The following is a 15,889-nucleotide window of genomic DNA, read 5'->3' as shown; positions in this document are numbered from 1 at the left end:
CGCTGACAAAGGCGGTGCAGTAGTTGTCTGGCGTTCTGACCTGTATAGACAGGAGGCTTTACGTCAACTCTCTGATACTAATTTTTATTGTGAAGTGGATAAGGATCTTACCCCTGACAATCAAAAATTAGTTAAAGACACTGTTAACTCTTTCATTTCTGATGGCTCTTTACCCTTCACTGCTAAAAACCTTTTTGTTATTACTCCTCGTACTTCTCACGTCTATTTTCTTCCTAAGATTCACAAAGCTAACAACCCTGGCCGTCCTATTGTTTCTGCTTGTAGTTGTCCTACCGAACTCATCTCTAGCTATCTAGATTCTCTCATGCTGCCTATTGTTCAGTCTTTACCTACTTATATTAAGGATACTAATCACGCTCTTAGTATTTTTAATGATTTTCGCTTTCCTGATAACTCTTCTAAGCTTTTGTTTACTATGGATGTCAAATCTTTGTATGCTGTTATTCCTAATGATGAGGGCCTTCGTGCTCTTCAGCATTTTTTCGATCTTCGTCCTGTCCTCGAGCCCAGCACTCCCACTTTGTTACGCTTAGCTGAACTTGTTCTTACTCTTAATTGTTTCTCTTTCGGTTATCGGTATTATCGGCAGATAAACGGTGTTGCTATGGGTACTAAGATGGGCCCTAGTTATGCCAATTTGTTTGTTGGTTATATCGAAAACCTTGTTTTTCAACAATATACTGGACCTAAACCTGAGTTTTTTGGACGGTATATTGATGATTGTATTGGTGCTACTTCTTGTTCGCGTAATGACTTAGATTCTTTCATCTCTTTTGTTAACTCTTTTCACCCTGCCTTAGACTTTACGTGGGAGGTTAGTGAAACATCAGTCACTTTCCTTGACATCTTGCTTAGTGTTAATGACGACCGTCTTAGCACTAGTGTCCATTACAAACCTACTGACTCTCATTCTTATTTACTCTACTCGTCTTCTCATCCTAAGCACACTCTTAACGCTATTCCGTTCTCGCAATTTCTTCGTCTTCGTCGTTTGTGTAGTGATGATCTTGATTTTTCTGTTAAATGTTCTGAGATGCGTTCCTTCTTCCTTAAGCGTAATTATCCTGCTCATGTTATTGATCGCGCCATTCGTAAAGTTTCTACTATTGATCGTACCACCGCTCTCACTCCTCACACTCGTCCCTCTAATGACCGCATTCCTTTCACTCTTACGTATCATCCTATTAACATTTCCATTAAACCCATTGTTAACCGCAACTTTTCTCTGCTTGACTCTGATACTCGCACTTCTGCTATTTTCAACAACCGCCCTCTCTTTTCCTATAAACGTGATCGTAATCTCCGTTCTTTCTTGGTCAAGGGAGTTCTTCCCTCTAACAAAGAACCTGGTACTTTTCGCTGTTCTCGTAAACGTTGTTATACTTGTCCTCACATAGTCTCTCACACTTCTGTTGTCGGTCCTAAATCAACTGTTAAAATCACTGACCATTTTGTTTGTACCACTTCTAATGTTGTATATTGTATTAAATGTACCCGCTGTAATCTTTTGTATGTGGGCGAGACTGGCCGCCGTCTTGGTGATCGCATTTGCAATCATCTTTATGATATTCGCAATAACGATCCCACTAAACCAGTTTCCCGCCATTTTAATCTAGCTAACCATTCTCTTTCTGACTTCATTGTTTTCGGTCTTTCTTTGCTTAACGGCAACAATGATTGTCGCAAGACCAAAGAAATGCGGCTCATTCACCTATTGGGCACTCTTAGTCCCAACGGGATTAATGAACGCTTTATTTTCAACTAACCTTTTCTTTTGTCTTTTGATTGTTTGTTTTTGTTTCCTTGCCTACCTTGCTCTCATTGGTTTCTTTTGTCTTATTCTATCATATATACACTCCTTTCTACCACTTCTTTCTCTTTTACTCCGACGAAGGACTAGCGTCCGAAACGTCAGTAAGTTTTTTCATCTTTTCACGGTGTATAATTTACCTTTTCATCATTACTATTTAAAATCAAGTATAAACGGCAAAAGCCGTCCGGATCTATCTGATAACAACATTGAATCACTATGTATTGAGATAACGAAACCACACAGTAGACCATTTATCGTATTAGCTTGCTATAGACCACCAAATTATGACGTTTTAGCTTTCTGTAACATTCTCGAAAATATTTTGACAAAAATAGACTCTGAATTCAAAGAGCTGTATGTCTTGGGGGATTTGAACTGTGATTTAATCAATAGTAATACAAGTACACAGGCTCGTCAACTAAGACATACTTCTGAGTTATTTCAGTTACATCAACTAATTACTGAACCAACAAGAATCACCCAAAGAAGCAAAACATTGATTGATATCATTCTTACAAACACTCCAAACAGGGTTGCCCAGAGCGGTGTTATACACCTCTCTTTGAGTGACCACAGCCTGGTGTATGCTATACGCAAGATAGCTATACCAACAAATCATAAGCACAAAATAATAACATTTAGAACTTTCAAAAATTTTGATGCAGACAATTTTCGTAGGGACTTGGCGTCACTCCCTTGGGATAGCCTGAATGATTTAAAGGACCCAAATGATATGTGGTTAAAATGGAAAGAATTGTTTCTATCTATTATTGAATTGCACGCACCGTTAAAGCGGAAGCGCATAAGAAATAGAAGGACGCCTTGGTTGACAATTGAAATACGAAAATTGATGCTCGAACGTGACAAACTAAAACAATTAGCAATAAAGACAAACCAAAATAATGACTGGGAAAAATACAAAGCAAGTAAAAACCGAGTAAACAATGAAATCAAAAAAGCTAAGAAGAAATACTATGAAACTCACTTTTCACAAATCTCGAGAAATTCGAGCGAAGTTTGGAAAACAATAAATGAAGTCTTATCTCGAAAAAGTAAAGACAAAACTCGTATAACCTCCTTAAAGAGCGGGGAAAACACTATTTGTGATTTTCAAGAAATCTCTGAGCTTTTTAACGCTCATTTTTCTGAAATAGGGACAAAGCTAGCCGGTACAATCCCGGAAGGACCACTAAGCTTTAACTATTACCTAAATAAAGCAAACTCGACCTTTAAATTACAACACACGACTTCTGATTAATTATCTAAGATCTTAAACTCTATATCAAGTAATAAGGCAACGGGCTTAGACGGCATATCTGTGCGCTTGATAAAGGAAGGTGCTCCAATTATTATTAATCCCTTAGTTAAGATTTTCAATCAATCTATAGACAGTGGTATTTTTCCAAATGACCTTAAACTCGCCAAGGTAACTCCTATTCATAAAGCAAATGATAGAGATGATTTAAACAATTATCGCCCTATCTCAGTACTTCCTGCCATTGCTAAACTTTTCGAAAGAATTGTCTTCAACCAGTTATATACTTATCTTAGTTCAAATAACCTGCTCTCTGAAAAACAATCAGGTTTTAGACCACAGCACTCAACGACTACTGCTCTGCTGGAACTTACAACTGAATGGCTTACAAATATAGATGAAGGGAAGATTAACTGTATCACCTTCCTTGATTTTACGAAAGCGTTTGATACAGTTAATCACTCTATCCTTCTCCATAAATTAGCTAATTACGGCATTGCAGAAAATTCATTGAAGTGGTTTAAATCCTATTTAACTGAGCGAAGACAGAGATGCAACGTGAATAATACATTATCTACTATAAAACAAACCCTTTGTGGAATTCCCCAAGGGTCAATCCTAGGTCCATTATTATTCATATTGTATATTAATGATTTGCCAAATAGTGTACATTTTTCAAGTACAAGAATGTACGCGGACGACACAAGCCTCACGGCTTGTAATACTTCCGTAAAATCTTTATCTGAGCAGATCAATTCTGATATTATTAGCATATCCAACTGGTTGATGGCAAATAGATTAAGCCTTAATTCAACAAAGACTGAATATATGTTTATTGGGTCTGACGACAAATTACGTCAAATAAGTTCCAAACCACATGTTTACCTTGAAGGTAAACAAATCGCACGTGTCCAAACAGCCAAAACCCTGGGGGTTGTAATCGACCAACGCCTGTCCTGGGCTGACCATGTCGATCATATATGTAAAAAAGTTTCATCAGGCCTGGCTGGCCTTAGACAGGTTCGTGATTACGTCCCCCAGGAGACGGCGATTGCAATATATAATTCGCTGATAACTCCTTGGTTTGACTACTGCGATGTGGTTTGGGATAATTTACCAAAAACATCAGCTGACAGACTCCAAAAAATGCAAAATCGCGCAGGCCGAATTATAACTAAGAGTAATTATGAAACTAGGTCGCGCGACATTTTAATGTCTCTAGGATGGGAAAATCTTCAAAACAGGCGGAAGAAACATAAAGCCACAATAATGTACAAGACTTTGAATGCTCTTGCACCTCAAAGTTTAAGAGACCGCTTTGAGTATCAAACTACAAAATATAATTTGCGGAAGGGAGAAAAGTGTTTAAAATTATCGAAACCAAACACTGAGTACCTCAAACGTGCGTTCTCCTATGAAGGTGCAAAAGCATGGAACTCTTTGCCTTCAGATATTAAGTCAGCTAGAAGTATAAGGGAATTTAAAGAAAGCTTTCTTCTGTTGGACTCTCATAAACCTTTTTAGCTGTCTAAATTGTATTCTTATTTAACTCGACATTCTTGTAAAGCAATTTTTATATTGATAGAATTTTTTTTCGAGTATAAATAAAGTATCACTCACTCACTCACTCACTCACTCACTCACTCACTCACTCACTTACACACAAATACACACATGTACACACACTTACCCACACTTACACACACACCTAAACACAATTACACACATTTACACACACTACACGCATTAACACACACTGCACACACTTACACACACGTTTACACACACGTACGCACAGTTACACACACCGAGACACACACACACATTTAGAGACTGTGCACTAATATCGAGCAATGTGCGGCATCAGCAAAAAATCGATTTTCTTTATTTTTGGTCCAGAGTTAGGTATTAGTGAGTAAGTAAACGTGATGGGTTTTATTTCTTCAAAAAAAATTTTATCGCTGAGAAAAATCGAAAAAACGGCCCGTCCGATATAGGGCCCAAGACGGCACGAAATGAAAGCCATTTTAGGGGTTTCTTTAACGTTATCCTGTAAAGTCGCAACACATTTTCCAGCCTTTTTAAATTGAGATATTCGTTCTTCAACTATTCTTGAACATTTTCATGCAATGTTAGGCTCATGGGTTTATTATTTATTTTTTTAGAGGTCCGTCAAACTCTCTATAATTTCAGTCTGCAAAAACTTCGCTCCGGCACACAAATTCAAAAAATAAATTCTACATGTGGTATCATTCAGAATCTTTCGAAACTTCGGATTCTAAGCAAGTTAATATGGATCTTAAACGTTCCATCAAAATGAGTTTGGGGAAATTTCCACAGCGGTCAAAACAAGCGAGTGAATAATGCTGGTTTTTAGAAGAAACCGCCCCATGACATTGTGTTTGGAGCCTTTGAAATTAGGACGAAAATCAGTCTATAATTTTGCTAAAACGGACAGGTTTTAATTTCCAACGACTTTCTTAGTGTTTCTTTGAGTTAACTTCAAAATATCAAAGCTTAAGAATCGAGATTTCCTTTGATTTACTTTGAGTAAGAACTACCCAGTTTCTAATTAGCATAGTGCTTTCAACGAGTAGATTTCAAAATATGTTTTATGGTCTGAAAATACTCCTACAATTCGACTAATGTCAAAGCAATATTACAGAAAGACGTTTCCTACTTGCTTTACATGTTTTCTTGCTAATTCTGTACAGTTTTACTTCCATTTTCAGAATCAGTTGTGATACGTTTATCGGAACTTGGGATCAGTACTATTGATTGCGTGACCTATCGTCCCGTGGGGGAAGGGGGGCGGGGGGTGAAAAGCTGAATGTAGCGGGCTTCCAGGTTTTGATACGAGGTAAGTTTCGAATCATTTCTTATTTTCTCGACTTGCGAAGCAATAACAAACTGACTCCTTGTTGGCCTGACAACTGTATTGAACAAAAATGTACCAAAGGATTTTACTGTAGTTACTTAACTACCTCGCTGATACCCGAGGCTAATTTGTAATTTGAAGAACTTGCTTACTTGAATCATGGCAAAAGATAAACCCAAGAATGGGAAACATTAAGAAAAAATACTGAAATTGTCAATTCCTACTTGTCATGATGTGCTCATAAATACCTGGACAAGCGTTCAACCACGTGACATGGGAAAATGACGTTTACTAGTACTTCCTAGTAAAGCGGCTTTCGTTCATGAGGGATTAGGAATGGAAGTCAGCTGTTCATTTAAGAAAATCGTAGGCGGAAATTGCGGTTATGATCCCAGAGATCGAAACAAGAAGATGGTCGTGATACCACTGAGTTCATGTGAATTGGATATATCCGGGCATAAGAAAGCTTTTGGTATACAGGATGTCGATTCTGAGGTTAAACTACTTTTGGCTCGAGCTTCGATACTCTCGGTTCCAGACAATATTGCAGAGTTGACAATTTGTCCAGGTCATCGTTCATTGTTAAGTATAGGCTGGCGCAGAAGTTACCAGCGCTGCCGAGTTCCTCAGGAGCTGTCAAGGCCTGGCGAAAAGAAAGCAAAATGGCCCAAAGCTGATCGCGGGATCGGGAAAGAAAAATCGAATACTATCTTGCAGATGACGGGTGTCTTTGTTCCCGTAGGTTCAGGTTAGTATATATGTTACTCTTTTTGTTGACTAAGGAATGAAATAAAGCCAATTCAGTATGAAAGTAAATGTATTTCCCGCTAAATTGCATGCTGCAATAGCTGCATGTGAAAATTCAAGCAATGTCAAATGAAGACGTTAACTTGACGCCATAAAGTCTGACATACTGAAATCATGCCACGTGAATATTTCATTGTTATACAGCAATATGCCGGGAATGCAGGGTCCTTCTAGACGATTACACTGTTCAAGCAAAGATAAAGTGTATGTCTTTGGTGAGTCGATGTCTTTCGTAGCATTAAATAAAGGCGTGGTTTTAGCACATATCCTGAGGGTCTGGTCCAGGGGTGGCGAGGGAATGCATTAATATTGTTTATGCCAGAAAACATTTTAGACTGGTAACGGCATTGGTTACCCTGTAAGAATTACTCCCCTTAAAACATTCTGGATCCGTTCCTTCTATTACATGATTATAACTCCCATGCGTTTTCTTGTCTTTCAGGAAATAAAATTAACTTTTCATATGTATGTACTTGTATTTTATAGGAGACTGACAAAGAGGTAACAATGAATACCCCAACCGCCCACAGCACCCCGTTGACTGCAAAAAGTACCGGTCAACCACATCTAAACCCAGTAACACCTGGTGGGAGCCTTTTTTTGCCCTCTGATGATAGCAGCTTGGAGGAATCATCTGGAAATCCTTTACAAGAACTGAATAGCTTTTTGCGTTCCAGAGATGTCAGTCCAGTCAGACACACCCTAACTACGCCTTGGTCTAATGCTAGTGACAGGACCAAGCGATATTATACACGCAAAGCATACCAAAGAGTAACAGCCGTTCTTGAAGAAATTGCCCCGTGTGATGCTGATTTTCTCTGTCAGTCAGTCTCTTCTTCGACAGCCCTTTGCCAGCGGTTTTCTGATGATGTAGCAAACTTTAAAGACATGGATACCATTCTTTTGGATGCGCTGACCGAATGTTACAATACTGCAGGTAGTTGGGGTACTCGAAGACAAATTCTCTCTATCATGGCGGACAAGGTCAGTCTAAACAATCTTCGTAAATGGATTCCAGATCTTACAAAGTATCGATATACTGAGGCCAAACGTCACTGCCTACTTTACGGAAGAGGAGAACCTGTCCCACTGTCACCCTCAGTCAAGAATTTCCGTGTCAACAAGCAAGATCGACCACTTTATTAACTTCGTTACCAGTCCACACATCATCCAGGACTTACCTTTTGGAGAGAAAACCATAAAATTATCTTCTGATCAGCTAGTCAAGGTCCCAAACGTAATTCGTACTATCATTCCCGAAAGGGTAATTCAACAGTACCAGGAATTCTGTCGGGAGTCAGCCTTTACGCCCTTGAGTCGCAGTACTTTGCTTCGTATCCTTATGGTCTGTCCTGCTTCTTAAGAACTTCGCTTTAGGGTTTGGACTACATAAGTTCGACAGGTGCAAAGGCATTTGACGATCTAGAAAACGTTACAGAAATACTAAGAGACATCGGTTTAGGAATGGCTTGGGCAAAACAGCAACAAGATCGCCTTAAAGCAGGAAAACGCTACCTGAAAACTGACTATAACGTAACCGCTATAACGTCACATTACGGTACAAAGACCGCTTAGGCCGATTAGGGAGTCTCTTCGCGGTCAAAGCAGATGTTTTAAAATAGCGCAATTCACGCGGATTCACGTACTTAGAGTAACCTAACACACAATACTGAAACTCTAATATAGCGGACCTTCGCTGTCCAGTACAAATAAAATCAACAACAGAGAATCAAAGCTAGAGCATTAAAGATAAACCAAACATCCCCTTGGTTAGTTTTATTTAAAGACTAATATAAATTAATTCAGTGATGGATATTTTTAAATATAAATTGCAGGTGCACATATCTGAGAGTTCGACGGTGGCTGATCACTGTAGGCGGTATGCCTTGAGTGACCCTGATGATTCAGATTATCAGTCAGAGTGTAATCACCAGCACGATAGCTCATGTGATCGGTGTACTATGCGAACCAACACCGTCATGTGCATAGAGGAAGTTTCAAAAGAGCAGTCGGGAAATCTCTCTGAAGATAGAAAGGAAGAGCTGACTTTCCGTGTGCGACAGGCCAAAACAAACATTGGAGCATGGAAATCACATCTTCTGCGCTATGTTAACCAAGATGAGGCTAGAGTAGACATCTTAGAAGTCCTCGATGAGACGTCCGTTTTTCTAACCCAAGACTGGGCCATGAAATTCATTCCAAGAAAGTTTAGAGAGAGTCAGAAAGACTGGTTTGCCAAACGTGGCATGTCTTGGCACATCACAGTAGCGGCTAAACGAGGCAAAGATGTTCGATTAGAAATGTTAACATTTGTTTACATCTTTGAGTCATGTGGTCAGGAATACGTCGTCATTCTGGCTATAATGTCAGATGTCATTGAAAGGCTTAAAGTCATCATGCCCAAACTACGCTCAGTTTTTTACCGTCAGGACAACGCTGGACGCTATCGCAACGGTCCGAACATTTTTTATGCAAAGTTATTAGGCCATTGTCATGGTGTTGCAATCAAGCGCATGGACTTCTCAGATCCACAGGGAGGAAAGGGAGCCTGTGATAGAAAGGCTGCTACCTTCAAGTCCCATATGAGAATCCACCTCAATGAAGGCAATGATATCATTTCTCCTGAGCACATGAAAAAAGCAATCTTATCGTCAGGCGGAGTTCCTGCTGTGGCGTCATCCTCTCTGGATCCCCCGTCATCCCAGATATGCCAACATTGAAATTGGACGATGTCAGTCAAGTATCTAATGTAGAGTATTGTGAAGATGGGATTCGTATCTGGAAGGCATACAAAATTGGACCAGGTAAACTTCTATCATCCAAAGATCTACAACTACCTACCGAGTCACAGATAGCATCCCTGACGTTAATTGAAACCAGCGATAGTCAATTTACACAGATCAAATCTAAAACTCCCAAATCCGTTGAATCAGTAATAACGACCACAGAGAAAATACTCAGTGCAACCAAGAAAACACCGGCCAACCAAGAAAACCCCGGCCAACCAAGAAAACCTCGGCCAAACCCAAGAAAACCCAGGCCAACTAAGAGAACATTTTATCTTTTGCCATGTAATTCATGTAAGCAAGATCTTCAAATTAAAAATTAGCCTCAGGTATCAGCAAGGTCGCTAAAATCCTTTCAAAACCTTTGTTACATTTTCGTTCAATATAGTTGTCAAGCCAACACTGAACTTCGGAGTCAATTTGTTATTCGCTTCAGCATTATTCACTCGCTTGTTTTGACCGCTGTGGAAATTTCCCCAAACTCATTTTGATGGAACTTTTAAGATCCATATTAACTTGCTTAGAATCCGAAGTTTCGAAAGATTCTGAATGATACCACATGTAGAATTTATTTTTTGAATTTGTGTGCCGGAGCGAAGTTTTTGCAGACTGAAATTATAGCGAGTTTGACGGACCTCTAAAAAAATAAATAATAAACCCATGAGCCTAAAATTGCATGAAAATGTTCAAGAATAGTTGAAGAACGAATATCTCAATTTAAAAAAGCTGGAAAATGTGTTGCGACTTTACAGGATAACGTTAAAGAAACCCCTAAAATGGCTTTCATTTCGTGCCGTCTTGGGCCCTATATCGGACGGGCCGTTTTTTCGATTTTTCTCAGCGATAAAATTTTTTTTGAAGAAATAAAACCCATCACGTTTACTTACTCACTAATACCTAACTCTGGACCAAAAATAAAGAAAATCGCGGATTTTTTCGCTGTTGCCGCCGATTCTTGATTTGGCTCGATATTAGTGGACAGTCGCTCTTAATACTACCAAATGTAAAGTCTTACATATGAATAAAAGAAGATCTTGTCAGGGGCTTAAATATAACTACCAGCTTGCTGGCGAAGCCTTAGTATCCGCTACTGAAACTTCCGGTCTTGGTGTGACTGTCACTCATCAGTTGTCGTGGGCAACACATATCAAGAGACTGTGCACTAAGGGCAACAAAGTTCTTGGACTGATCAAGCGTGTTTGTGGCAGTGACATTAGAGACATATCAACACGTAAACTATTGTACTACTACATTAGTTAGACCTATTTTAGAATATGCTTCTTGTTTGTGGTCACCCTATAACAAAAAATATCGCAGTCTACTAGAGAATATTCAACGTCGCGCAACTTAATTTATACTTAATTATCCAGTAAAAGAAGTAACGTACATAGACAGGCTGATACAGCTAAACTTACTTCCTCTAGAATTCCGCAGAGATATACATGACTTAGCACTCTTGTTTAAATTTAAGGTTGGGCTCATTTCCGCTAATTTTGAACGCTTTTTTCTTCCTCAAACAAGTAGTTATGCTACTCGTAAATACGATCCCGCCAACTTCCGTTTTCATTTTAAACACTCTCAGAATTATTCTACTAACTCCTATTTTCCTAGATCTATTAAGTTATGGAATAACCTCCCATATTCCTTTAAATTTGTATCAACTGTTTCACAATTCAAAAGTCTACTTTTTGAGCACTACAAAACTTAGCTTAGTACTTACAGTCCGCCATAGTGTGATGCTCATGTAATAGTTTATAAGTTTGTTTATAGAATTATTTTAAGTTTTAGGCCCGGGTCAGGCACCATGCTTCACGGCAGGGTGAACCGAAAAGCATTATTTTTGGGACTGTAAGTTCCGCTTTGGGTTCGGCTCATGTGGGGTGCGGCGTTTTACCTGGGCCTTAAACAGACATATTTCATATTTTCTTAATTAACGTAAGGAGTTGAAACTCAATTGAGGCTATCGCCCTGTTTTCTTCTCCGCCCGCCCTTACCTTTGTATGTTGTGCATTTAATTGTATTATGTTTGTGGCAAATTTCAATAAACTAAACTAAACTAAGCATATGCACACTTACACTCACTTAAACAAACACACACAAATATATACACACACATTTACATACACCCACACACATAAACACACTTACACACACTTACACACATTTACACACACTTACACACACTTACACAGACATACACCCACAATTACACACACTTATACACACACTTACACACACTTAAACACACTTACTATCACATTTATATACACTTACATACCCACACACATACACACATTCACACACTTACACACACTTACACATACTTACACACACTTACAAACACTTACACACACTTACACCCACTTACAAACATTTACAAACACATAAGCACACAGTTAAACACAATTACACACACTTACTAACACTTACACACACTTACACTTACACATCATTACACTTTCACACACTTACACACACTTACACAGACACACACACTTGCAAACACACACTTACACACACATACACACACACTTACACACACTTATACACAAACTTACACATACTTACACACAAACTTTCACACACTTAAACAAACTTTCACACATTTGCACACACTTACACACACTTACAAACACTACACACACTTACACACACTTACACACACTTACACACACTTACACACACTTACACACACTTACACACACTTACACACACTTACACACACTTACACACACTTACACACACTTACACACACTTACACACACTTACACACACTTACACTCACTTACACACACATTTACACACACTTACACAGACATACACCCACAATTACACACACTTATACACACACTTACACACACTTAAACACACTTACTATCACATTTATATACACTTACATACCCACACACATACACACATTCACACACTTACACACACTTACACATACTTACACACACTTACAAACACTTACACACACTTACACCCACTTACAAACACTTACAAACACATAAGCACACAGTTAAACACAATTACACACACTTACTAACACTTACACACACTTACACTTACACATCATTACACTTTCACACACTTACACACACTTACACAGACACACACACTTGCAAACACACACTTACACACACATACACACACACTTACACACACTTATACACAAACTTACACATACTTACACACAAACTTTCACACACTTAAACAAACTTTCACACATTTGCACACACTTACACACACTTACACACACTTACAAACACTACACACACTTACACACACTTACACACACTACACACACTTACACACACTTACACACACTTACACACACTTACACACACTTACACATACTTACACACACTTACACTCACTTACACACACATTTACACACACTTACACAGACATACACCCACAATTACACACACTTATACACACATTTACACACACTTATACACACACAAAATTACACTTACACTCACACACATATACACATACTTGCACACACACTTATACACACTTAAACACACTTACTTTCACATTTATATACACTTACACTTACACACACATACACACAATTACACACAATTTCATACACTTACACACACACATTTACAAATACTTACACACACTTACACACACTTTCACATTCATACACCACCACTTATACATACTTACACACAGTTACACACAGTTACACACATTTACACACATAGACACACACTTTGACACACTTTCATACACTTACACACACTTACACACGATTACAGACACTTACCCACATACAAACACACTTACACACAAAGTTACACACAGTTACACAGACATTTATACACACATATTTTTTTTTTTTTTTTTTTTTAAGCATTATTTTACTTATAATAGGGATATTGTTCAACGTATTACGAGGCAGAGTGGTTTGCTTCATTTGCCCCGAGTTAGGACGGAATGTGCTAAAAAAGCCTTTTACTATCATGGCTGTATAGTTTTTAATGAAATCGTTAAATAATGTATTTGATAGATATTTAGATTTTTAATGGTCGTATTTTATATACCTACATATTACATATTATGATACCTACATATATGCATGCAAGAGTGTGTTTCTATGTATGTGTCTCCTTGTGTACATGCTACTCTGCATGTTTATATGTATGTATGTATATAAATTTAGTATATATATTGTATAGTTTATTGATATTATTATTAGTGTTTGTTTTTAGCTTAATTTCATATCTTAAATATTTAAGTCTATTTCTTTTGTTTTATTTTTCTTTAGTTAGGGCTCCTGTTGATAACAGTAAATTTATTGTATTTTACTGATAGGAATAACCCTATTTAAATAAAAGTATCTTTTCTTACACACATTTACACACATTTATATACACTTACACACATTTACACCACACACACCTGCAAATACTTACACACACAAATATACACACAATTACAAACACTTACACACACTTAGTTACGCTTACACACACACCAACACACATATAAACACACTTACACACATATACACTTATACACTATTACGCATACTTACACACACTTAAACACACTTACACAAACTTACTCACATTTACACACACTTACAACCACTTATACACACAATTATACACACTTTCACACACACAAAATTACACACTTACACCCACACATACACGCATACTTGCACACACGTTTACACACACTTAAACACACTATCATATTTATATACACTTCCCCACACTTACACACACATACACACTCACTTACACACTCTTTCACACACTTACATACACTTTCACATATACTTACACACACTTACACAAACTCACACACATTTACACACATTTACACACACACTTACACATACTTACACATACTTACACACACTTACACACACTTACATACACTTACACACACTTACAAATACACTTATACCTTCACTTACATACACTTACCTACTCTTACACACATTTATAAACACTACACACATTTATAAACACTTACGCACAAATACATACACACTTACACATTCATACACACACTTACACACACTTATACACATTTACACACACCTACACACTCACACACTCTTTCACACACTTACATACACTTTCACATATACTTACACACACTTACACAAACTCACACACATTTACACACATTTACACACACACTTACACACACTTACACATACTTACACACACTTACACACACTACACACACTTACACACACTTACATACACTTACACACACTTACAAATACACTTATACCTTCACTTACATACACTTACCTACTCTTACACACATTTATAAACACTACACACATTTATAAACACTTACGCACAAATACATACACACTTACACATTCATACACACACTTACACACACTTATACACATTTACACACACCTACACTCAAACTTACACACGCACTTACACACGCACTTACATAACCTTAAAAACACTTACACACACTCACACACCTACACACGCATACATACACTTACACACACTCACAAACAATTACACACACTTGCGCACACCTAGAAAAACACTTATACACGCTTGCACAAGCCCTTACTATCCTTTACATACACTTACACATACTTGCACAAAGTTACACACACTTACACACGCTTATACACACTTACATACATTTGTACACATTTACACACTCTTGCACACAAACTTACAGACACTTACACACATTCACACACACGGACACACAATTACATTCTTAATCACACTTACACACGCATAAACACACATTTACATACAATTACACACACTTTCACACTTATACACAACTACACACATTTACACACACTTACAAACATTTACACACACTTACACATACTTACACACACATTTACACAAACCTACACACACATAAACACTTTTACGCACACTTACACTCACTTAGACACGCTTACACACACTTGCACACACTTACACACACTACACACACTTGCACACACTTACACACACTTACACACACTTAACCACACACTTACAACCACAATAACACACACTTACTCATACTTACACACTACACACATTCACATACACACAACAATACATACACACTTACACACACTACACACACTTATACACATTTACACACACCTACACTCAAACTTACACACGCACTTACATAACCTTAAAAACACTTACACACACTCACACACCTACACACGCATACATACACTTACACACACTCACAAACAATTACACACACTTGCGCACACCTAGAAAAACACTTATACACGCTTGCACAAGCCCTTACTATCCTTTACATACACTTACACATACTTGCACAAAGTTACACACACT

General features: G+C 37.9%; 1 protein-coding gene across 1 annotated transcript; it reads left to right on the top strand.

The window, feature by feature from the left end:
- The first annotated feature begins 8,223 nt into the window (after positions 1-8,223).
- LOC148911210 (uncharacterized) lies at positions 8,224-9,521 on the top strand. The gene is made up of 2 exons (XM_089029843.1): positions 8,224-8,307; positions 8,610-9,521. Exons 1-2 carry the CDS (start codon positions 8,239-8,241, stop codon positions 9,492-9,494), a joined length of 954 nt encoding a protein of 317 aa, XP_088885969.1. The 5' UTR covers positions 8,224-8,238; the 3' UTR covers positions 9,495-9,521.
- The last annotated feature ends 6,368 nt before the right edge of the window (positions 9,522-15,889 follow it).

The sequence above is a fragment of the Actinia tenebrosa genome, unplaced genomic scaffold (assembly GCF_029948245.1).
Source record: "Actinia tenebrosa isolate PJP-AT-01 unplaced genomic scaffold, QUT_ActTen_1.0 PGA_scaffold14__42_contigs__length_11649687, whole genome shotgun sequence".
NCBI classification, from domain to species: domain Eukaryota; kingdom Metazoa; phylum Cnidaria; class Anthozoa; order Actiniaria; family Actiniidae; genus Actinia; species Actinia tenebrosa.
Note: the sequence above shows the minus strand (reverse complement) of the source record. Positions and strands in the feature narration are given on the sequence as shown.

Excerpts from the sequence above, each read along its gene's own strand:
- LOC148911210 (XM_089029843.1), top strand. The coding sequence starts at position 8,239 with ATGGCTTGGGCAAAACAGCAACAAGATCGCCTTAAAGCAGGAAAACGC. Across the intron at positions 8,308-8,609 it reads ACCTGAAAACTGACTATAAC|GTGCACATATCTGAGAGTTC; the intron begins GTAACCGCTATA and ends TATAAATTGCAG.